The sequence below is a fragment of the Chelmon rostratus genome, chromosome 4 (genome assembly GCF_017976325.1).
Source record: "Chelmon rostratus isolate fCheRos1 chromosome 4, fCheRos1.pri, whole genome shotgun sequence".
Taxonomy (NCBI): Eukaryota; Metazoa; Chordata; class Actinopteri; order Chaetodontiformes; family Chaetodontidae; genus Chelmon; species Chelmon rostratus.
Genome location: NC_055661.1, coordinates 15,809,271 through 15,832,707, shown reverse-complemented (window position 1 = coordinate 15,832,707; position 23,437 = coordinate 15,809,271). Strand labels below are relative to the sequence as shown.

Here is a 23,437-nt window from a genome sequence, read left to right as displayed (position 1 = left end):
CTCCACCAAAATTAAGGTTTGTTTCAAGATTCAAGATTCAAGAAGGTTTGTTTGTAATGTGTTGCCATTGTCTCTTACGTTTTTTTTCCAAGTTATACTTAAATAAGTTATTTTACATTTGATTTATTTATTTGAAAAATGAACCTGGAATTTGAAGTGTGTTTCTACTTCTGAGTTGAAACCAACACAATCATCATATAATCATTATAATGATTTGCATCGCACTTGCAATTTTAATAATAAAAACATAAATTGGTTGGAAGGAAGCAGACTTGCCTTACATGAAATTGAGAAATCTAGAAATTCAATATAAAGTAGGTAAATATTTACTGTCCCTTAGTCATGTTTGAATATGTGGATGTAAGATAGGAGAGCCATCCTGATATAAAATACCGTTGCTTTGTGCTGCCATCTTTTGGTTCACATCAGAAGTGCGTTTGTTGTGTTTATGTGTCGGTTGACAAAGAGTTACTTGTTGTTGTTCATGTCATTCTAGATTCATTCATTACATTCTAAGTTTTGATTGGTGATTTTTTGTATATTTTAGAACTATATGTATGAAGACTCGATTCATATTTATTTGCTAGTCAAGCGGACTATATGCTGGCACGAGGAACTAATGTTGGTACTGTTCCATTTTCTTCAGATCATTTTTGATAGCTGGACAGAAAAGTCGACCATACCATAACTGTGTCACTATAAACTGTTCTCACTTCTTACAATAAAGTAAGCATTAACTCGAGTTTTGTAATGTAATTAACTATTCCAATATGATATTGTATCGTAACTATTTAAATCAAATATATTATTGAATATCTCCAAATATTTTAGATCGATTCATCAGGATATGAAACTCCATTGGTTTGTCCCACTTCCGGTTCTTACGGCAACAACGTAGTGCACATGGGTCACAACACCTAGTGACATTTATCGTTTTTAAAACCTTTTCGATATATTATATTACAGTGGTTTGTGTGAAGTGACAACATCAGAACTTAGTATGGGTAAGAAGAAGGCAGGCGGAGGAGGCGGACTGGGCAGAGCTCTGATAAAAGAGAGACTCCAGGCAGGCCGAGGAAACAAGAGGGGCGACTCATGGGTAAGACATAGCTAACAAGTAGCTTATATTAAACATCCTTATACTTAGAATATAAGATATTTAACTGACTGTTCCTGATATATTATCAAGTTCAAGGTCACTCTTGGCCCTGTTCGATCTTCTTCTCAACTCCCTCGCTACACAGATGTCAGTATTACACACTGTCAGTAGTTCTGAGTATGATTTGTTGCTTGCGCCAAACTCCGTTAAGAAAATGTGATTTTATCGCTTCTTTGCGTATCGGAAACGCGACGTAAATAAATTAATAACTGTTCCCAATAAAGAGATCACTGTGGAAAATTCGGCATCGAGGTAAATTATACAGGAGCATTGCTTTTGCCGTGCAGTCTCAAGATTATTAGGACTGGTTCATGAGCCCTGCTACTATTACCCACGGTATATTTTCATCTCAGACAATTATGGGAAAACTAACTACCATCAGAGTTATTGTATGTCCTCATGGCAGTCAGTTTGTATTTTAGATGCACATTTTTTCTGTATAGTCTATTATTGATATAGGCCTTGTTTGAGTCATGTTTTATATTTTCAGCTCCACACCAGTGAGCTGAATGATGGCTATGACTGGGGACGGCTGAACCTTCAGTCAGTGACAGAACAGAGTTCCATGGATGATTTTCTGGCCACTGCTGAATTGGCAGGAACAGAGTTTGTTGCAGGTAAGTAATACCTCACTTAACTTGTGTTTACTGCTTGAATTTCATGTTTTACATGCATGTTGTGGCCATAAATTGTCAATGTTTTTTACTTGAGATTTGATTACACTGCTCTCTCTGACTGTTTCATGCTTTGTTGTCTTAGAGAAACTCAACATCAGGTTTGTGCCAGCGGAAGCTAGAGCAGGCTTAATAACGGCTGAAGAGAGAACCAGGCTGGTGAAGCTGCATGAAGACAACAAGCATTTCCTCAGAATTCCTCGACGGTAAGTAGAACAGATCTAGTTAGTTTTATGAATTTGCTGTACTTTGTGTTTACAGTTTTAATTTTTGTGACTTCTCTCTCAATTTTAAGCCCCCACTGGGATGAAAGCACCAGTCCAGATGCACTTCAGCAAGCAGAGAAAGACAGTTTCTTGGTGTGGAGACGAGACCTTGCACAGTATGTTATATTCTGTAAACTCAGTCACGTTTGTGTCATTGTGGCACGTGCATTGTGCAAAATCAAGAACAGCATTTGTAATATGTGGTTAAATCAGTGTAGGTTTATCGATGTTGCCAATCTAACTGCAAGCATTACCTCTAAAGGCTAGAGGAAGAACAGAAGTTGATTCTCACCCCATTTGAGAGGAACCTGGAGTTCTGGAGACAACTGTGGAGAGTGATCGAGAGGAGGTAAAAACCGAAGCTGTACAAAGCTGTCAGCTCATACCATGTCCTCCTTATGTAATGCTTAAGGCAAAACTGTTTTCATGTTTTTCCGTAGTGATGTCATCGTTCAAATTGTTGATGCCAGAAATCCTTTGCTGTTCAGGTGTCCTGACTTGGTAAGTACATAGGCAGAGTTATGATTTTGTTTCCTTTTCTCTAACATTTGTACTTACTTTAGCTAATTTTAAAGTAAAATAATCAAACTTAAAAAAAAAAATTAATGAAACTGTCTAAAACCAGGAGAGATACTGTATTGTATAGATAATTCTGTGCGATTTTTCTCTTGTGTGCTGCCAGGAGTCGTACGTAAAGGAAGTGTCAGAGCATAAGGTGAACATGCTGTTGGTGAATAAGGCAGACCTGCTGACCCGGGAGCAGCGGCGAGCCTGGGCCAGGCACTTCCAGAAAGAAGGGCTCAGGGCAGTTTTCTGGTCTGCCCTGGCCGAGAGCAACAGACTGGATGCAGAGGATAAGGTGAGGAGGTGGCACTTTGAGGACTTGTACTCTGAATGTCACCTGTGAACTTTAATATATTGGATGTGTTAGTACATTATTAACATTTCCTGGGAACCACCTAGATCCAGATTGCCCCATGGTGGGTATTTGGGTATTATCAGTTTGTAATTTATGATTATTTTGGTGAAATGCTTGTGAACAGTCTTCACTATATTTAGACTCGCTGCTGCCTTTAAACGAAGCATCGAAGTGTAACACCTTTCTTCACACAGGGCATGGAAGTGGACGATCCAGAGTGTGACGAGAGTGACCCAGAAGAGGAAGGGCAGCCAGACAATGAAGTCTTGGCCCAAAAGGGGGCAGAGGGAGAGGAGGAGGTGAAAGCAGAAGGGGAGGAGGATGAGGAGAGCGGTGCAGAGGAAGACCATCAGAAAAAGATACATGTAGAAGAGGAAGAATGGTACTCTTGCTCAGAAGATGAGGGCGAAGAAGAGGAAGGGATTGCTGGTTCATCCAGTGATTCCTCCTTCCACAACTCTAGCCGTCTACTACACAAGGATGAGCTGCTGGACATGTTCAAGGCTGTTCACAACGGGCCCAGGTGTAAAGATGGGCAGCTGACAGTGGGACTGGTGGGTTGAAAGTTACCACTATGTAATCTATCACAAAAAAGAATTTTGTGATTTACTTGCTCAGATGCATTTGGCATACACTGTGCAGAGTAAGAACATTGTAATTCATTGCATGCTTGTCCAGGGAGTTTTTTTGCATTTGAATTTTGCATGAAAATGAACTCTGCTTCCTATTTTCAAATGTCTTGAAAGTTACAATGCTAGAAAACACATGACTTAAGTGGGGCTATCAAGTGTTTTGGTTGATTGTAAAGCAATTCCATTTTTTATCGCCTGTAAACTCAACAGGTTGGGTATCCTAATGTGGGAAAGAGTTCCACCATCAACACTATTCTGAGGAACAAGAAGGTGTCTGTTTCAGCCACTCCTGGACACACTAAGCACTTTCAGGTACAGCGTTACTCTTTTAACCTTTCAATATGAAGTCATTTGTACCATCAGCAGAAACCCTAAGGATGTGATGCTTTTTGTTGTCTTTTCTTCACATGCATCACAGACTCTGTATGTGGAGCCAGGCATGTGCCTCTGTGACTGTCCGGGTCTGGTCATGCCCTCCTTTGTTTCCACCAAAGCTGAGATGATCTGCTCTGGGATTCTGCCCATAGATCAGATGAGAGATCACGTACCTGCAGTCTCCCTGATATCCTTTGTTTGCTTTTTGTCACAGCACATGCAGAATCCAGCAGCAGCTTAAGGTGCTATGTGAAGGGGTGTGACATTACAAAGTCATGATGACATGTTTTTTGAGAAGGTGAAAGTAGAATTTCTTACAGTGGGATGTAGGAAGTTAAAGGCCTGTGGAAAAGACATTAGCAGTATCTTCTTCAACAGGAGTTGCAGAACCAGAAATCTTCCATAGCTGGAACCAAGGGGGTTTATGGGAAATGTGGACCTAATCCTTAAAAGTACACATTAAATTACACACAAGTAATGTTCTTCTGACAAAAAATACATTCCCGAGAATCTTGAATTTGAGCATCATGAGGCTGACAGCACCTCCAGCTTTAAGACTTTTCCTCGATCCTGATTTTAGTTCAGTCCTTAACAGATTCTTTACATATGTCAGACGATCCCTCGGCATGTGTTAGAAGGCACCTACGGCATCAACATCATCCGACCCCGAGAAGACGAAGACCCAGACAGGCACCCCACCTCTGAGGAGATGCTGATGGCTTATGGATGTGAGACTACCTGACAATAAGAGTGTTTCTACAAAGAATAGTTGCGTTTTAAAGAACTGTGTATTGTGCCTGTGCATTTAGATGGGAGCCGTACAGTGTTTATTATTGTGTCTCCCTTTGTTTTAGACATGAGAGGCTTTATGACGTCTCATGGCCAGCCTGATCAATCCAGATCAGCTCGGTACATCCTGAAGGATTATGTCAACGTGAGTGCAAACAAAATAAGTTATTTTAATCTACTAGTTGCCACAAGTCTGTTCAAGGTGTAATATGTAACATTTCTGCCTCAAAATGTCTAAAAACAACTACACATATGTTGCATATTTTGTCAAGTTGTGTCCTAACAATGTTCAAACCAAGAGTAATCCATGATTTTTTTTCAAGGTAACCTGTCTTTTGTTTGCCTGTCAATTATGTCATATGCCCTTTCCCCCCAGTAAGTGTTATAACTTCTGGGGAAACACTGGAAACACCAGATAATGCATCAGTGTCTGAGGGAGGAAGAAAGTCACTGTTTACAAATGTTTGTGTTGCTCACTTGTGATGGAGCACAATTATACATTTTCCTTTGTAATGGGGGTTGTTTACCAATGAAGACAACAACTCTCATGATCCCATGCTACCTCACAACTTATTGTTTTGACTGAGAGACCCCTAGTGGCAGAAATTATATATACTGTGCGTATAAATTCACCTGCAGCATTAACTACAATAATTGTTAATCTGCTGTTCTTCGGTTTTATATTGAAAAGGACAGTTGGGACCTTTGGCCAATTGTTTTGTATTAAACAATCGTTGACCAAGTATTTATTTGGCCAGTTGTTGCTATACCATCCATATGTTAACTTAAATTAAATGCATCCTAAAGAGAACATCCTCTCCCTAACACACTCACCACACACTAATGATGTTGGCTCCTTACAGGGCAAGCTTCTGTACTGCCATCCTCCTCCACATATTAATGCTGAAGACTTCCAGCCGCAGCACAAAAAGTTCCTGAATAGAGACTCAGACTGCTGTGACCTCTCTGCAGCAACAAACAAACAGAAAATCAAGAGAATTGAAAATGTGGTCGACAAGAACTTCTTCCACCAGGTATGATACACCTACACTGTTCTTATAACAGCCACGTTTCCAAAAAGGTTGAGACGCTGTGTGCTAAACTTTTTTGACATATACTCAGTGGAAAACAGTATAAAGACAATATACTTATTGTTTTACCTGCCAGCTTCATTGATTTCTGTAAATATCTGCTTATTCTGAATGTGATGCCAGCAACATGTTTCAAACAAGATGGGACCGGAGCAACAAAAGTCTGAGAAAGTTGTGGAACGCTCCAAAAACACCTGTTTGGATCATTCCACAGGTTAACAGGTTGATTGGTAACAAGTGATAGTATCCTGAAAAGACTCAGTCATTCACAAGCGAGGATGGAGCGAGGTTCACCACTTTGTGAAACATGGTTGTATAAAGGATATTACTACATGGACTCAGGAACACTTTGTAAAGCCAGTCCCAACCAGTCCCAACTGTAGTAGCAAATGGCTGAATAGTTGTCAGAAAATCCAAAATGTGGTGGTTTATTGTGAAATAATGTGAGTGTTGATGGGCTCTCTGTCTTCAGGAAAATGTGCGGGCATTCTCCAAGGGGGTTCAGTCCGTCATGGGCTACAAACCAGGCAGTGGACCCGTCGGCCCGGGAAAAGCTGGATCAGAGGTGGTGGAGGGAAAACCCTGGAAAAAACACGGCAACAGGAACAAGAAGGAGAAAGTGCGGCGTCTTAACAAACATCTGGATGCCTGAGGATGATTGAAAATCAAAGCACTTTTAATCACAGATCATTTCAGCAGAAATGAAAAAACCCTGACGTACGGTTCACATGTGATTCCAAAGGATTTAATGCTGAGCAGTATCTGTAGGTAGATTCAGGCCCCTTAATCCCCTTGAGTGTGGAGCCATCAGGCTGTCTTCATATTAACAAATGAGGTGCATAATCTGTCCTGCACTGCTCTGTTTAGACCATAATGGTGTAATGCATTCCATCAACTGGATCACCAGTTGTACACCAGGTCTCACCACAGTGATCGGAAACGGACTCGACGTCCAGAGGGTATGAATTTTATAAGACATTTAAAAGGACATTTTCAATTTCTATTTTGAAGCTGTTTCAAAAAACACAAAGGACTATCTTTACCAAATACATGGCTGAATGTTGGATACTGCTTGTATCCATATACAGCTGTGATTATTGTAACTAAGATTATGAAATAAATTGATTGTTTTCATGTTGATATTTCACTTTTTTACTCCATCTCCATTGGTTTATTATCCACAGTGCAATGGCAGATTTCTATGTTTGTGTATTTGCAAACGTTTCGAAAATTTAAATCACATCAAATAATTATGAATCTACGAGGAGATATGCATTCATGTAGGGGTTCATTTCTTTAAAAGTTCGATTTGCTGCAGAGTTCTAGGAGTATAAAAACATACATTAATCAGTATTTTAACCTCAGCATTTAATGAAGTAGCTGACACTTCACCACAGCTTCCTGTCAAAAGAAAGAACTGGGGTCAAGTATTTAAAAGGCCACAATAAATCAGTGGATGTCCATAGAACCCACCCCCACCGACGTAAGTAACCACTAACTGCAAGCTCCCCTCTAAAGACCCGAGAGCAAGGAGTCTCTCTCTCTCTCTCTCATCCACGACATGTGAACACTACAACAGAGCATCCCTCCATCATCAGCACCACCCCTGAAGGCCTCATCCCTTCGAGGCTTCAGCACCTGAAGTTAGACACAGCTCATCGTAGGTGTGCTGCGCCGCGCGTCTGAACATTGGATGCAAGTGTGACAGATTGATCTCTAAACAGATGTTAAAACAGGACCTTTGTTTTAACTGTGCAAGAATTGATGTATGTATTCATTGCGAAATACTCTCCAGCTGATCCAGAAGGCTGCAGCATGTGTTGTGATAAAAACCAGGAAAAGAGATCATAATTCTCAGATATTAGCCGCTCTGCACTGGCTCCCTGTAAAATCCAGAATAGAATTTCAAATCCCTCTTACATACAAAGCCCTAAATTGATCAGACAGCATCTTATCTTAAAGAGCTCATAGTAGCCTATTACCCCACTAGAACACTGCGTTCCCAGAATGGAGGCTTACATCTGGATCTTAAAGTCTCCAAAAGCAGAATGGGAGCAAAAGCCTTTAGCTATCAAGCTGTGGAACCATCTTCTAGTCTTTGTCCGGGAGGCAGACACCCTCTCTACATTTAAGAGTAGGCTTAAAATTTCCTTCTTGATAAAGCTTGTAGCTAGGGCGCGCAATTGCAACTAGAACAGCAACAGTGGTGACAGGAAATCTGATATAATTTTTTCCGTGTTCTTGATAGTACAACATAATCAAACGTGAAAACACATCAAGGAAACGAGAGTTTTGTCAACTGTAAAATGGACATGTTGTGTCTTTTTAAACGATATTAAATTGAGATCTTGTCATACATTTCAGTATGACTCAGTATGGCCTGACAGAGGCAATCAAAATGTATTCTATTTCATTTTGATCATAACTGTTGATTTTATCAGATTTCCCTGTTTATTAAAGCATAATATTAAATCTCCACAAGTTTATTCCTGCCAGATTTCATTGTTCTTTCAGATGAACGTGGTGGGTGAGCATGGATCAGGCCCATATTTAACCAACGTGTGTGTGTGTGTGTACCAGGTCACCTTCAAGTTCTACAACAGTGCACACAGAAAAGCGCATGACAGATATCATGACTGATATGTATCAGGGAAACATCCTCAGAAAATCTGATATGTGACAACATTAGATTCAGCACAATGTTGAGTACAGATACAGATGGCAATTACATTTTTTTATTGACGTGCTGAGGGAAGCAAATCGTCTCAACAGGCCTTTGCGATCAGGGTCATGAGGCGGAGACAGTTGAGCATATACTTATATCATGCAGAAAATGTATACCTGACCGACAAGGAATAATGACACAGTTTTGGAAAATAGGGTGGGTGGAGGACAACGTTAATAATATATATTAGACTGCGGGGACAATGTGAAAGGGAGGAAATTGATATTTTGCTATTTTGCTTTTCTAAGGACGACTGGACTGGACAGACGACAACGTCTGAAGCAGATTTCCTGTTTCCGGTTGTTGCTTTCATAGCGGTGGGCTTCTGCTGCTCTTGCTTGTCCAACTTAAAATTGCTCTGTCTTTTGTTACAGCAGTTGTTTCCCACTATTATTATTAGTTCTGCTCAAGTTCTCATAAGTCTATATCTGTGTAGTGTGTAGTACAGTGTAGTTTCTTTGCAATGGAGGTGAGGCTTAGTGAATTCGACACACGGCCACGCACCATGGAACTCATCCGGTGTCGTTAGCCAGGCGCCCATCGTTGTGTAGCTCCTATCAGCATCAGCAAACAGGCTGACAAACAGCCATAACTGCAATTAACCATCTTTTCCTTTAGCTCTCAGTAGTAATGACTACATGAGCTTCTTTAATGATACCATTTTTACTTTTAGAGACAAAATTCATGACCTCCTGCCCTCAGTAGGTACTGATTTATTGACACTGAAACCACAGAAATAGCTATGAAACCTGTAATAGTTTAGTGCAGTTTTATCCTGTCAACCTTCACTTTTACCCTTAACTGGCTCTTCTTTATTAGATATGATCAGTCTGTCTTAATAAACAAGCTATATACCATAGTCCTTTAAAGTGGCTGTAATAAAGCTCTTCTTAAAAAGCCTATTCTTTATCCATGCGTTCTAGCCAACTATTGGCCTGTATCTAACCTCCCATTTCTCTGTAAAATCTTTGAGAAAGCAGTTGCTAATCAGTTGTGTGACGTTCTACATAATAATAGTTTATTTGAGGATTTCCAGTCAGGATCTAGAGTGCATCATAGCACAGAGACAGCAATGGTTAAAGTCCCAAATGACATTCTAAATGCATCAGACAAAGCACTTGTCTCTCTGATAGTCTTGTTAGATCTTAGTGCTGCATTCAACATTGTTGAAGATGGTATCCTATTACAGAGACTGGAACAGTTCATTTGCATTGGTTTAAATCCTACTTTTCAGATTGATTTCAATTTGTACGAGTTAATGATGATTCCTCTATGCACGCTAAAGCCAGTCACGGAGTTCTGCAGGGTTCTGTGCTTGTGCTTCTAGTCACCCAATATGTTCTTCCTTTAGGAAACATTATCAGGAAACATTCCATAAATTTTCATTGCTGTGCAGATGATACCCAGCTATATTTACCAATGAAGCCAGAAGAAACCAATCAGTTAACTAAACTCCAAGTGTGTCTTGAGGACATAAAGACCTGGATGACCTGCAACTTTTTGCTTCTAAATTTGGACAAAACTGAAGTTATAGTATTTGGCCATAGGCACCTTCGAAAACTGATCTGAAGTTATCCCAACTATGGATGGCATTGCACTTGCCTCCAGCACCATTGTAAAGAATCTGGGAGTTATCTTTGTTCAGGATATGTCCGTTAACTCCTACATAAAACAAATGTGAAGGACTTCCTTTTTTTTTTTAACCAATGTAACGTTGCAAAAATCAGGCACTTCCTGTCTCAAACGATGCAGAAAAAATAGTCCGTGCATTTGTTACTTCCATTTATTATTTCCCACAGCATGCAGCATTTCCTCAGGTGTAGCCCATCACAGGTGAGCTCCTCCCTGAAGTGTGCACGCCCTTGCAGAGCACTGCTGAGCGTTTGACGCGTGGGTTCGCGCGTCGGCTGCAAGGGTTCGTTTCTCGTCTGTAAATGCAGACACATGTGCGGTTAATATGGCGGGGAGAGAAAATCCCAACTCTTTTCTCTCCAGTCTGGTGGAATTTTGCGTGGATTCAGTTTCTACCTGTTCCTCCCGCGACGCAGGCAAACTTTGCGCCTCCATCGGTCTCAGCACTCTCTCCGCGCTGCTTTTACTGATCTCATGCTTTCTGTAAGTGGTTTTGGATCCCAGCATTTGATCCAGTGATTTACTGAAAAGGTTCTGGCGCTAAACCCTTGTTAACTGTTCAAGGCTCGTGGGTCAGAGGTGCGGATGTCTGAGAGAGAATCCGGGAGAAGCCCTGACTTTGTTGTACAGCCTCCTCGGTAACATGTGCAGCACCGTTGGAGCCGTTCTGTCCAGACAGCTACATATTCAGGTGATTCACTTCAATCATGGAGCTTTTCATCTTTTCAGCAGCCAGCAGTAACTTATTTCTGCGCCCTCCTCTGCAGATTTTCATGGGTGCTGTTGCTGCTGCTGTGGATGCTGTTCATTTCATATCTTCCTGCTTCCCTGTGCTCCTGTGCTGGAACTCAAAGGCAGGTAAGTTTAGAAAGATGCCGTATCTTAATAATGCAAAGCACATCATTCTCAGACAAGGTAAAGGTAAGCACAGGTGTTTTAGTGATGGCACTCAACAGGCAAAACAGTTAGGAGGCGTATCAGGGACACTCCTCAGATAACCACACAAATGAGCAGGGGATGTGTTCCAACTGCTTCCAAATGCAAAAATCTGTATGTGTGTGTGTGTGTGTGTGTGTGTGTGTGTGTGTGTGTGTTCCTCAGAGAGGAGGGGGAGGATGATGAGGAGGCGAAGGAGGCAGCACTTCCTTGCAGTGTGTGTACTGATGGTGGTCGCGGGAGGTTTTCTGAATTCCAGGGTCACCCGCCACCCAGCAGACAGGCCTCTCAGCGGGAGGAGACTGCTGCACGTCACCCTCCGTGTAAGCACACACCACTGCTGTGGCTAGTTGTAGTTTTGGCTCCCAATCTGCTTTTGGAGTTGTAGTTGTAATGATACAACTGAGTGGGGTCCATAGATCAATACATTTATATTTTGTGGGTATTGATAGGTTTACTGAAATAATCTGCCAGTGTGTTCAATTTGAATCATCAATACTTTGCTCATACTGAACAATATTGACCTGTGCTCTTTATATATTTAAATCAATACCTGCAGAGTGGGTTGATATTCAAGTTTTTCGGTCCCATCTGTTTATACTGAATGTTCTTACTTTGTATTGTATCTGACTTGACTGTATCTGACTATAACAGGCTTAAAACTGTGAACTTTTAACAGGACAACACTGAAATCCTGGGTTACATACTCGGCCTACTGTCGTTTGTCATGGCCTTTACCTCCAGGTTCCCTGCACTCCGCGGAGCAGTAAGTGACAAACAGTACGTGAGTGTTTGGGTGTCATAATGGCTTCTTATAGCTTTTAATTTTGTCCTTCAGTACAGGGGACAGATGTTGACCCGGGCCTGCATGTTGTCTGGACTGCTGTGCTCACTGGCTGGTGTCCTCTATTCAGCTGCCATGCTCCTCTACGACACTCAGTTTGGGTTCCTTCTAAGAGTCATGCCGTGGCTGCTGTCAGCAATATGCTGTGTCACCCTGGACCTCCTTGTATCCTTATATAGTGCAGTGTGACCACATCTTACTCACTCCTTCAGGCTGAGGACTTTAAGCCCTTCACCAGGGCATTGTCTGCAGAACTGGAGATGGTGCCTGGTAGCATCTGTAACACTGTATTGATTCCACCTATGAAAGCTTCTTCATGATTTAAACTCTTCTCTGGTAGCTTTTTCCTGAAAAACATTCTCTGGAGTAAGGTTGCAACAGTTTTCATGTTGTGACAAGCGTTTCAAGTAGACTAGTTTCACAGTATCACATTGTTTGATACAACACTCTTATTATTATTATTTTTGTGGAATGAAGCTTTTTTTTTCGAACATGTAACCAACAAATGCCTTGTTGAAATTTGACAAATTATGTCCTGACAGACATGAAACTTGATATAAACTATAAAATATTTTTTAATAACACTAATATGGTAGAATTAAATACCATTGATAACAAACTAGAAGCAGCACCGGCCATAGATCCCACAAATGAACAGAAAAAGAGAACAACAATTAAAAAAAAAAAACAGATTTCAATTCTGACCGAGATGTTTGTTTTCTGGGAAATAGCGTGCAGTACACTTAGACTTAAATGATGCGTTGAACGCATGGGGATTGAACAGACTTTAATTCAGGTGTTGATCTTTAGTCCAACATCGTCAGATTCTCGTCACCCATTGGTGTAAGAGAGGAACCAGACAGCAGCTTACCAGATGTTCTCCTGACACAGAGAACCTTCTGGGTTGCACTGAGGATGAAGCTGTCGCGAAGAGCCAGAGAAAACAACAAGTTCAGTCATCAGCACAAACAAAAGCAAGTTCTCTTGCTCTATGTTTAAACTCAAGGAATCATATTTTTTGCTATATCTATCTGCTTGCATTTCTTCGTGTTAATGAGATCGAGATCTCAGTGAGTCTCCTTCAGTATATAAAGTACTAACTGCTTTGTTTAACACTGACAATGTAGAAATTTTAGTCACCGTGCAACTTCTTATTAAGTAATTTTCCTCTGCAAGATTTCAGTGGTTTCTATAAAATGAATGCAAATAACGCTTTTTTTCACTGATGTCTTCGTTTGAACATTATGCTATTCCACCTTTTCTTTGAAGACAAAAAATGCCCAGAAGATGACTGAGGTGGGCCGTTATATGGATGTCAGTGTCCAACCTGTAAGAAAAGTAAGTGAGGAATCTGTTCGAACAACAGCGGTGCACTCTTGATCTGAAATCAATCGGTGGACGTCTTGCTGTGGAATATGTATGGCTTTTATTTATTTATATTTTTCTCAGACATGCCATCAGGAGGTGATGTTCGGGGAGGAAGTGGAGGCACAGCTACTTAACGGGAAGGTGCGAGTGATCAGAGTCGGCAGTTTCTGTTCCTCAGATACATCCTATGACTCTTCACTCATGAGTTCAGATCTGGAGGTGGGTTGGACCACTTCAGTTAAATCATTTCAGTAATCTTTACACTGTTACAAAGGCATTTATTCTACAACTTTTACTATATTGTCAATAATAGCTTTGCCTTTTTGCAGAGAAAGAAAAGGTTTTTGATCAGACTCAATGTGAGCTGTGAAGTGTACTTCTCATAATGTGCCACTAGGTGGTGATGGCATGTTGACACAATGGGTCTGCAGGCAGAGCACTGCAGTGAATGAATATGTGTTGAAATGCTGTTAACCTGTGTTGCATCAGCTCGTCCTTGCCTTTTTGCCTTTGGCCTTTGCAACTGGTTGTCCCATACACAACACAGCACTGAAGTTCATGAAGGGGTTAAAGTCGAGGCGGATAGTGTCTGATGAATGTTTGACTAACTGATGGGATTTGTTGCTTTTAGTATATTACTGTGTTTCCCTGAGTGTGGGCTGGCCTGAGTTACCCTGCAGTCTCACAGAGCCAGATGTGATTATGTACCTTAATGGTTAACTAAGTTTAGTTGAAATCATTGTTTTGGACATGTCCACAGACTTTAGTTTAAGTTACAATGTAGTTTTAGTTTGAATGAATCACCATCCCTACTTAAATGGCTGAAACAGGACTATTTGTTCTTCTGTCCATCTTTGAGCCAAACCTACCACAAGTATCTCTAGAAATATATCCAACCCAAATTCCTAAAAAGTTGGGGCACTGTATAAAACATACATAAGAACAGAAGCAATGCTCTGTGTTTTCCAACAACAGTTTTACAAAGCGTTCCTTAGCCCATCCTTTATACAATCATGTGTTCACAAAGCAGTGAAACTCGTTCCATCCTCACTTGTGACGCTGGGCCTTTTGAGGATGATTCATACCCAATCATGATACTATCACCTGCTACCAGTCAACCTGTTTACCTGTGGAATGTTCCAAACAGGTGTTTTTGAAGCGTTCCACAACTTTCCCAGTCTTTTGTCGCTCCCGTCCCAACTTGTTTGAAACATGTTGCTGCATCAAATTCAGAATAAGCAGATATTTACAAAAATCAATGAAGCTGATGAGGTAAAACATTAAATATATTGATTTTGAATGGTTTTCAGTTGAGTGCATGCCAAAAAAGGATTATCCTGTCTGTTTTGGAATTTGCCTTGTACCTCTGTATTGCATGTATGGCTGCCTCTAAGGTTAGATGAGATTAAGTGTGCTCAGAGTAACCCATAAGAAGAAGTAGCACTAAGGACAGTGAGTTACTATAAACATAGTTTTGTGCTTTTCACATGTGATTCTGAGGGAAGTAAGTCAGACAGCTGTCAGAGGATCTTGTGAGAAGAAAACAGTCAGCATGTTCTGGAAGGACTGAGACCCCTGTGTGTTCATGCAGGGTTGTGGGTAAACGTATATGGAAGTGTGAGAAGCAGGGTTTAATTATAAGTAGAAGTGGAATGTGGCTTCACTCAGCAGCGTACAATTGTGCCTACAATTAAATATTGGCTACAGAGCAAAGACTACTCTCGTTTTAGAGGACATTTCACGTTTAAAATAACAGTTTGACTTTGCAGGGAGAATGAAATTACAAGCTTTTTCCTTTTCAGGCCCTGACGCTCACAGCCACAAGGAAAACTCCCTTACTGTGCTGCCGTAGAACGCCAAGCTGTGGAGGATGTCATTTAATCACAAACAAAGGCAAATGGTGTGCGCACAAACAATTGCAGCTTGATACTGCTCACCAAACAGGAAAAAGCAAATGACGTGAACACCCTGAGCACAGTCGGTGTGTGTTGGAGGAGTCAGAAGGCTTTAACAAAGTATTAAACATGTGCTGTGTGTTCATGCTGCATGTGGTTAAGCATACAACTTTATTTGGTCGTGTGAAAACTCCCCCTCTTCAAATCATTCAGTCTCGACTCTCACTGGCCGGTGGAGCCCCGAACACTACACAAGCTTCCAAATGTTCAGTGTTTTGGGGGCAGCTCAGATTAGTCTGCGATTCTGTAAAACCAAATCTCTAAACTCCTGATAATAACAGCTAATCTTTGCTGCTCAGTGCTCGACAAATCTCCATTCGGCAGCCCTTCCAAACAAAGACAACAGCAGGTAGACAAATTCCTCCATCTCTGGCACTTTTTCCACTTGCTAGTTAGAATTAACAGAAGCTGTTTACTTGGTGATTTAATGGAAGGATGCTTTCCATACAAGTTGCCACGGTGTCTAATGTTTAATCTCCAGTACACAGAACTCCAGATCACTTTAAGACTGCTCATTTAAAACTGCCACTTTGTATTTGGTTGCAAAACTCTTCCAGTACATCAAACCCAGAGGTCACCCAACTGTAAAACGTTTCAAAGCAAGCTGAACACAGAAAAGAAAAGATCATAGTGCTGGTGAACAATTTTAGATATATTTATACATGAATTTTGCCTGCTTTACATGACATAACCATAATCGCTGATCATGATAAAACCACATAATATTTTGGAGTGTGCTGCCTGTGTAAACTGAGCAGTGAGAGTTCACTGCAGCCAGCAGCTTGAATCGTCTATTGTGCTGTGTGCTGCTTGCGCATTTCTGCTGAGTGCCGGTTCTCTGCTGGGGTGAGACTGAGGTGGAGGTGAGGGGTGGGGGGAGGTGAGGGGTACAGTGAGGGGTGGAATTGTTTGAGATTTGCCTTGTGGCCCAATTGTTCTGCTGTAAAGGATCTTTGATTAAAGACCAGAACAGGGTTGGGTCTGTCTGCCTAGGAAGTAGTGCAAAAGGGGTTGCCTTGTCTATAGGGGGCCAGTGTTACCCTCTGCTATTTTGGGAGATGTTTATGGCCTCTTGTGTGATGACTGCTGGCCAGGACTGAACAAGTCTAAACCTCTCAGGATAACATTTCAAATAGCCAGTCTTAAACGACATGAGGATCAGGGTCTTGGGAAAAGTAATAACAAACATTCCTTTGCTCCAGAAATATAGACTATTACATATTATATTCCTCCTGTAATTCTCCATTATAATATCTTGACCTTCGATATTTTTCAGTGGGATTTTGAAGAGGCAAATGCCCAGTGGAGTGAACCAACAGCAAAACAACAGTTTCCACCACAAGAGTGGCCAACAAACCCCAAACCCTTTAACATCTGCACCTATGCCACGTCTGGACTCTCCCAGAATACTCGGTCTGGTACAGAAGAGGGTGAGAGTGTCTCTTCAGCGAGCTCAGCAAAATGAAAAAGAAATGTTGTGATACACATCTGGTGCGTTCATTTGAGGGGGAATAAAAAATGTGTTAACACTGACCTGGCATCTGTGTTGTTTTACTGCACTGTTTTACAGTTTAGATAATGTGTCTAATAATACTGCATCTCTCCCTTTTCACCCCAATTGACCAGTGTTGGTAAAATGGTGAAAACTGCAGCTTTTGGAGGGTAATGTTGGATGGTGCAGTCCGTTTGTCTGTAACATGGCTGTTTGTCAGTGCACAGAACAACTACAGGTACTGTTAAAACTCCTGACCGCATTCATCAAGCCAAGGTTTACAGAAAAGACCTCCCCTAATAAAACAATATTGCGCCCCTGCTGCCTTGCAAGGTTATTGGGTCATATCCTGTATTTTGTTAGTCGACCTGGGTTATCAGGGCTGGACTGGGAAAAAGCCCGGTGGAGAAGATAAGCCCCAAACTAGAAGGCCAGGGCTCCACCGTCCTCTCCATCATCCCTCTGACCTCTGTCCATCTGCTTGCTCCGTGGTTTAGACGATTATGCTGGGGCAACACACCAGGGCATTTTTAACTGAAGGGACTTCCTAGAACCTGATAACGGAACAATACACAGATTAGGGAAAAATTATGAAGCACATTTTGCTCCTCCCTGTTACATTTCCTCAAATGAGATGTCTGTCTGAGACAAATCACTGGGAAACAACTAATGAAGTGGAACTAAGCAATTTCTGGTATCAGCAGTAGAAATTAATAAACTTAACATCTTGTTCAGCCTGTAAACAAGATGATTTAATATTGTTTATGGAATATCACCAACATCGTAAAAAGATGACTTTATGTTATTGTTCTGCCTATTTCTGTAATGATTAATGATTAAATGAACAATATTGTGCAAGCTGAAATTTTCTTTTTTCACACTAATGAAGAATTGGGTCCCATGTCTCCATAACACTAAAGAAATTAATTGCTTTCAGTGTTATTTTATGTGCAATTTTGCATTATTTGGCATGTCATAAAATCATTATTAATATTGTGATCATCTCTATTTAGAGATAATATTGTTCAGTCCTACTGGTGGTGGAAATACTTTTTACATCTTTAACTGAGTCAATCCTTCATACATATTTATTTCTTCAACTGTTTTGTCTTTTGAGATGGGACTAATAAACCCAAGATGAAAAGCCATTCAGTGTGTCCTGCTGCTTAAGCCAATCTAATGTTGTTGATGGATAGGAATGTATCCCATGTGTGTGACTTGGTAAAGAGGCTTGAAATCTGAGATGCTGAATAAGATCAAACATCACACACAGTCGCAGGAGCTCATATTGCAAAATATGTCTTCACCTTTATAGGGGACTTTGTTATTGTAATAGGTTTATCTGTCTGGTCGTTGTAAACCAGCTGAGAACTTCAGCTGTGAACCGTCTTGTGGTTGATGAAACTATTTGTTTAACACAAGGAAAAAAGATGTGTTTACTCCATTAATGCCCTCTGATGTCATGATGAATGCTGAGCTAGCATTGCTCCATCTCTGGGCCTCATCTCTGTCCCTTCTGAGACTGGGCCAAAGGAAAACAAACTGTGTGTCCCATATAAAAAGGTGGAATTCTGTTTGCAGAGGTGATAAAGAGCACGGATTAGTACATCTGAAGCAGCAGTGGGGAACGGGCCTTTCTGTTTTTCTTGGCCCATACGTCAGTGATCGCTCCACTGCAGAGGACATGGAAGACGCTTGATGATTTGAGCCTGCAGGACATTTTGTTCACCTCATATACCGGCCAGAAGGGGAAGAGGGAGAAGTTAAATTGTTCAGGAGTTATGTAAAATCTTGAATAGCTGCAATAAATGAGTGAGAAATGAATCAGAAACTGAATGCTGAAGAATGAATACCTAGTTGTTACTGAATAAAAGATTATATAATAGTGAGTTGCTTGAGATCTTTGTGAAAGGCGGGTTACACTGATTTGACACTGATTTATCACAGGTAGCAACTGTATGAGAAAACGGTTGTATGCTGTCTTGTAATTGAGAGGGGATGACATGCAGCAAAAGGCCCCCCACCTCAACCTCAGCTTTGATGCATGCTACACTTTGCACCAGGTAAGATACCAGGGCACCACAGGGTCCCTGTACAAGACAGGACCACATAATCACCAATGCAGGAGAAGTTAATATTGTGCTTTAGTGATGCGAATATGTGAAAAATTGTCAGTTAAAAGAATTACCAAAAACTAATGAGTGAACCTGGGCTTTTGGGGCTACTAGAAGTCTGGGAGCCCAGAGCTGCTGCCTGCTTTGCCTACTTGGTAATCCAGCCATACTAATGATGATTACAACTTTCCTCTGTTATAAATATGGTACAGTTCATCTGACTGGCCAAAGGCTTCATGTATTCCTCTACACAAGGCATCTGAACATATAAAAGCAGCAATGACTGTTCATTGATTTTTAGTGGTTTTATTCAGATTTTGCCTTTTGCCTTTGTTCTCACACACAAACACACCTGCAAAGCTTTAGCTGTAATTCTGACCCAGACTTGACCTCCTTTCAGTCTTGAGCAGCCCCTCCCGCCTCATCATGCCAGGGGAACAGCAACTTCCAGACAAAACAATACAACGTTAGTTAAGTAAAGAGGGGGTAAAATCAAGAAATGCCAGCTCTGCGCGATCTGTTTTTATGTTGCAACTCTGTTTTTTTATTGGATAAATGTTAATTCAGAAAGAAGCTGTCCTGAATAAAATCTTCTAAATAAAATCACAAAGGCAAGGTCAAGTTTGTGAAACAGACGTTGATTGTGGCAGGCAGCAAATGGGACTATGGCACCTGTATGGTAACAGTATCCTGGCTAAACAGATACCAATCTGTGGATCCCTCAGCAGGCCAGGTGGTGGCAATTCATGCTTTATGTTTGATTTATGAACAGTTTAAACAGAGTGGCCAAATTTGGCCAGGAACAAACAAGGAAAAAACACAATAGGAGGCATAGGTCTGAATCAGGTGCAAATTTGTAATGAACCAACAAAAACGGTACTTGCTCTTTATGAACTATATTTGTCCCTGCATGGCACTGAGCTATTACAAATAATCAGTCGTTACTTAATTATTACCGCACCATCATGTGCCATGCTGTGGCCATTCAACGCTGCGACACATGAGAGTGAATGAGCCTTTTATAGCTGTAATAATATTTACTGAAGGGTGAGGGGCGCGCAGTTCACCTTGCGTAGTCCTCCCGTGATGTCACGGCATGTCACTTCCTGCCGTCAGACAGCCAGTTCAGGCCAGTTCACTACTGCTGTAGTACTCAGTCAGTCCCACGGAGCTGTCAACATACAGCAACCAGCCACTCTGCCCGTCTGTTGCGGCAACATTTTTCTATTAAACTTAGTCCATTTATCCCTTCAACGACGTTTTCCTTCAGATAACAGCTACTCTCGTCTCACAATGACTCGAAGGTGATCGTCAGAGTGTCCAGGTGGTTCTGGGTGAGTGTGTTATTCTTAAATATGTTTGCGGTTTGCCTGTATCGCTGTCATCATCACCCATGTGTCAGTTGCTACCTAGCGGGGCTAATGCTAACGTTAGCTAGCAGATGCGTGTGCGGAAAACTGGTCAGGGTTGCGACTGAAAAGCCGTTTGTCCTGAACAGTGCCCGAAAACGAAATCAAGATCACCAGCGGGAGACACATGGACGTTGTTACTGAGCTACCCACCAATTAGCTGTCCAACAATGAAGCTTTGCTAACATTAGCCGGCTAGCCAACATCCAGCGACGTCCTCTCGTCTTCCCGATAAAGCGCTTCCCTGCCTGCCAGAGACATGTAGCCATGATTCATGGTCAGTAATTAGGCATTTATCTCTAGCGAATGTCATTAGGGATGTTGTTAACCACCAACCAGTGAAAGATATATGTAGCTTAAACCAACGAAAACCTGTATCATGTTACTATGTAGACTTAGGGCGATCACACATGACAAATACTCAATGTGATATGGGTGTTTTTTTAATTGGCTTTAGACTTGACTAGCTTTCTTTATTTTTATGTGGTTGCTATCTATTATTTGAGTTACTTTTAAGTTATTGTATGCTATAATTTCATTACAATGAGACCACAAGTGAAACTGTAAACCGTTTTGGCGAACACACCTCCTTTCTTTTTGCTTGGCTTCATTCCTCTTCAGCACCTGTCTCGCAGGTCGGGTCTCAAGTCAAGTTGCACAAGTCAAGCTAGCCAGACATAAAGGAATCACCATTAGCCTGACAAAGTATGAATTTTATCATTTTATCATCACACAAAACAAAAAGCTCCTTTAGGAATGAATGCTATGCCCTTGTTTATTTTACTGCATTAAATCACAGTGGTCATTAGCTGTTTTTACTGTCTACTGATTGAAACACTGTACTTTATTGTTATCCTGTGGCATACTTTAAAGGGACTTTAAAGAGAAAATAGCCAAACCCCCAAGTATTATGATGAGGCTCGCTCCATAATTGAAGTAAAACTGTATGAAATCCAAGCGATCTATTTAGATTGTGCATGACTTTCGCTCTTTATTATGTGCTGCATTTACGCGGCTGCATGAATGTATGTAGAAGTCAAACCCAGCCAGCAAAGAGTAAAGATACTAAAGTAAGAATTGGTGAAACAATGTGTAGCATCAAAACTGTACTGTAAGAGAGTGTTGTTGTGGCTAATTCAGTCAGGTTGCGCCTGACTGACAGGTCTTGTCACAATAAAGTAATTAAATGAAGTAATTTATTTAATTAAAGAATTAAATGCATTGATTTGCTGTAATTAACTACATTAACTGAGGATAAGAAATAGTAATTTTAGGGAACCAAATTTTGTAATTTGTAGTTAATAATTGATAGCACAAATTTTATTTTGAAAACAAACCTTCACATATATATACACATATATATTGTCTAAATATAGTTAACACAAATTTAAACTAACTGATTGAATGGTTCAGTATTTAGTAGAGCCAACTTTTGACTTGTGTACAGGTCCTAGTTTTGCTCATCTGCTCTCAAACACATCAATGTCAGATTGCATGGGGACTGTGAGAAAGCAGTAAATTTCGAGTCCTGCCATAAATTCTCAGTTTGATTGAGATCTGGACTGACTTTCCCACTACACTTTATTTCAGAATCTCCCACAGGCCTTCTGGCAAACAGTAGCCAAGATATCATGTGAGCTATTTTGAGCTTATCTTTGACAATATACCCTAAAGCTGCAACTGGTGAAACACCAGGGAAAAAGTGTCTCTGATCCTTCACAGTAGCTCCTTCCCTCCTTCAGAGGTGCCCTAGGCCTCTTGGTGGCCTTCTTACACCGACACAGAATTTTTGAGGGTCGTTGTGCCGTTTTCCATTTGGTTGTCATTGGTCTTTGTGTACTTCATTGCACATTCATTGCCTTTTTTTGTTTTCTTCTGTTAGTTGGTATCGTACAGTTACCTTGTCAGCAAATTGTTTGGAATGATATCTTGTTTTGTCTTCGTCATGTGGAGTAGCTGTGCCTGCATTGCTTTTGGCTGCATGCTGTCAGTGTGGATGTAATTAATTTAGACTGCTATTTATTTACCGTTTTTTGTGCCACGCCATGGCTAGCATACCTGGGCCACAAAAGGCTTCAGTAAACAAAGGATCAGAAAGGGACAGGGCTTTATTTAGCCATCACAGATCAATTTCAAAATGTCCTAATCAATTTCAAGTTTATCTGTGTAGCACAAATGCAAGTCATACAGAGCAGCTCAGGACAAATGTATTTTCACTTTTCTGTTTATACATTAAACGAGACATTTGGCTGACTGTGTCTACTACAGAGAGGCTCAGCATATAATTAGTCTGTGTGGTTTAATGTGTGACATTCGAGTTTAGAGGCCTATAATGCAGCCAAAACACACAGTGTTTGGCTGCATTATAAGTTTTCTACTCGCATGCATAAACCTGTGTAGCCTTTGACCACACAGGATTCATTGGCGATTTGGAGAAAAAACAAGAGTCATTTAGGACTTTGAATTAGGATATTTCATGTCATTTGAATGTGTGCCGTTTGGGATTGGGTCTCATTAGGCATGCAAATGAAAAACATGTAGAGTTTGTGATCTCTACTCGGTCTGAGACAATTGACACGTTTCTAGAAAAAGGACATGATATAGTTAATAATGTAGTCAGTTTTTTTTTTTTTTTAAATTAACTGCTTTCTGTTGCAATGGTTAGACTGCCTCGATTGTAGAGCAGTACATAAGTAGGGAGATAAATATGCTGCTTAGTAGGGCTAAAACTAATGTTTACTTTCATCATCGATTAATCTTGCAGTTATTTCTCAAAGAATAGTTTAATCTTAAATGTCAGATAAGAGTGATCAATCCAAGTTTCACAGAGTCTAAGGTACGATCTTGGAATATTGAATTCAGAATGATTTAAAAAAAAAAAAAATTCCTCACAAATGAGGAGCTGGAACAAGACAGTATTTGGTACTTCTGCATAAACAATTACCAAAATAGTTGCTGATTATTTTTTTTTGTCTGTTAACTAATAGAATAATCGGCTAATCATTGCAGCTGTACCACTTAGTTTGAGTGGCTCCTTCGTCTCTTGGAATTAAGTCT

At 40.7% G+C, this 23,437-nt stretch overlaps 3 protein-coding genes across 5 annotated transcripts in view; all 3 read left to right on the top strand.

The window, feature by feature from the left end:
• The first annotated feature begins 886 nt into the window (after window positions 1–886).
• Window positions 887–7,043, top strand: lsg1 (large 60S subunit nuclear export GTPase 1). The gene is made up of 14 exons (XM_041935600.1): window positions 887–1,099; window positions 1,650–1,776; window positions 1,919–2,039; window positions 2,129–2,215; window positions 2,362–2,448; window positions 2,540–2,600; window positions 2,782–2,958; window positions 3,213–3,572; window positions 3,861–3,962; window positions 4,069–4,212; window positions 4,630–4,753; window positions 4,880–4,959; window positions 5,678–5,848; window positions 6,378–7,043. Exons 1-14 carry the CDS (start codon window positions 1,001–1,003, stop codon window positions 6,555–6,557), a joined length of 1,920 nt encoding a protein of 639 aa, XP_041791534.1. The 5' UTR covers window positions 887–1,000; the 3' UTR covers window positions 6,558–7,043.
• Window positions 7,044–10,384: 3,341 nt separating this feature from the next.
• On the top strand, window positions 10,385–16,888 carry tmem44 (transmembrane protein 44). Of its 2 annotated transcripts, none has more exons than XM_041935987.1 (10): window positions 10,385–10,463; window positions 10,679–10,745; window positions 10,827–11,120; window positions 11,364–11,521; window positions 11,878–11,964; window positions 12,037–12,207; window positions 12,867–13,016; window positions 13,312–13,380; window positions 13,492–13,629; window positions 16,642–16,888. In XM_041935987.1, the coding sequence occupies exons 3-10, from the start codon at window positions 10,970–10,972 to the stop codon at window positions 16,828–16,830; spliced, it is 1,113 nt and encodes a 370-aa protein (XP_041791921.1). In that variant the 5' UTR covers window positions 10,385–10,463; window positions 10,679–10,745; window positions 10,827–10,969; the 3' UTR covers window positions 16,831–16,888. The 2 variants fall into 2 exon arrangements, with proteins under 2 accessions (XP_041791921.1, XP_041791920.1); XM_041935986.1 differs by lacking the exon at window positions 10,385–10,463 and having other exon boundaries at window positions 10,560–10,745; window positions 10,827–10,953; window positions 11,030–11,120.
• Window positions 16,889–20,143: 3,255 nt separating this feature from the next.
• atp13a3 (ATPase 13A3) overlaps window positions 20,144–23,437 on the top strand; it is a 38,921-nt gene continuing 35,627 nt past the window's right edge. For both annotated transcript variants that reach the window (XM_041934877.1, XM_041934878.1), the window contains exon 1: window positions 20,144–20,305. The gene's annotated coding sequence lies outside the window, so the exon portion shown is untranslated. The remainder of the gene's footprint in view (window positions 20,306–23,437) is intronic.

Bases quoted from the DNA above. Each gene is read 5' to 3' on its own strand.
- tmem44 (XM_041935986.1), top strand. From the start codon at position 10,588: ATGGCGGGGAGAGAAAATCCCAACTCTTTTCTCTCCAGTCTGGTGGAA. The intron at 11,965-12,036 runs GTAAGTGACAAA...TTTGTCCTTCAG, and splicing joins TCCCTGCACTCCGCGGAGCA to TACAGGGGACAGATGTTGAC. The intron at 12,208-12,866 runs GTATCCTTATAT...CAACATCGTCAG, and splicing joins GTGTCACCCTGGACCTCCTT to ATTCTCGTCACCCATTGGTG.
- lsg1 (XM_041935600.1), top strand. From the start codon at position 1,001: ATGGGTAAGAAGAAGGCAGGCGGAGGAGGCGGACTGGGCAGAGCTCTG. The intron at 2,449-2,539 runs GTAAAAACCGAA...GTTTTTCCGTAG, and splicing joins TGGAGAGTGATCGAGAGGAG to TGATGTCATCGTTCAAATTG. The intron at 3,573-3,860 runs GTGGGTTGAAAG...TAAACTCAACAG, and splicing joins GGCAGCTGACAGTGGGACTG to GTTGGGTATCCTAATGTGGG.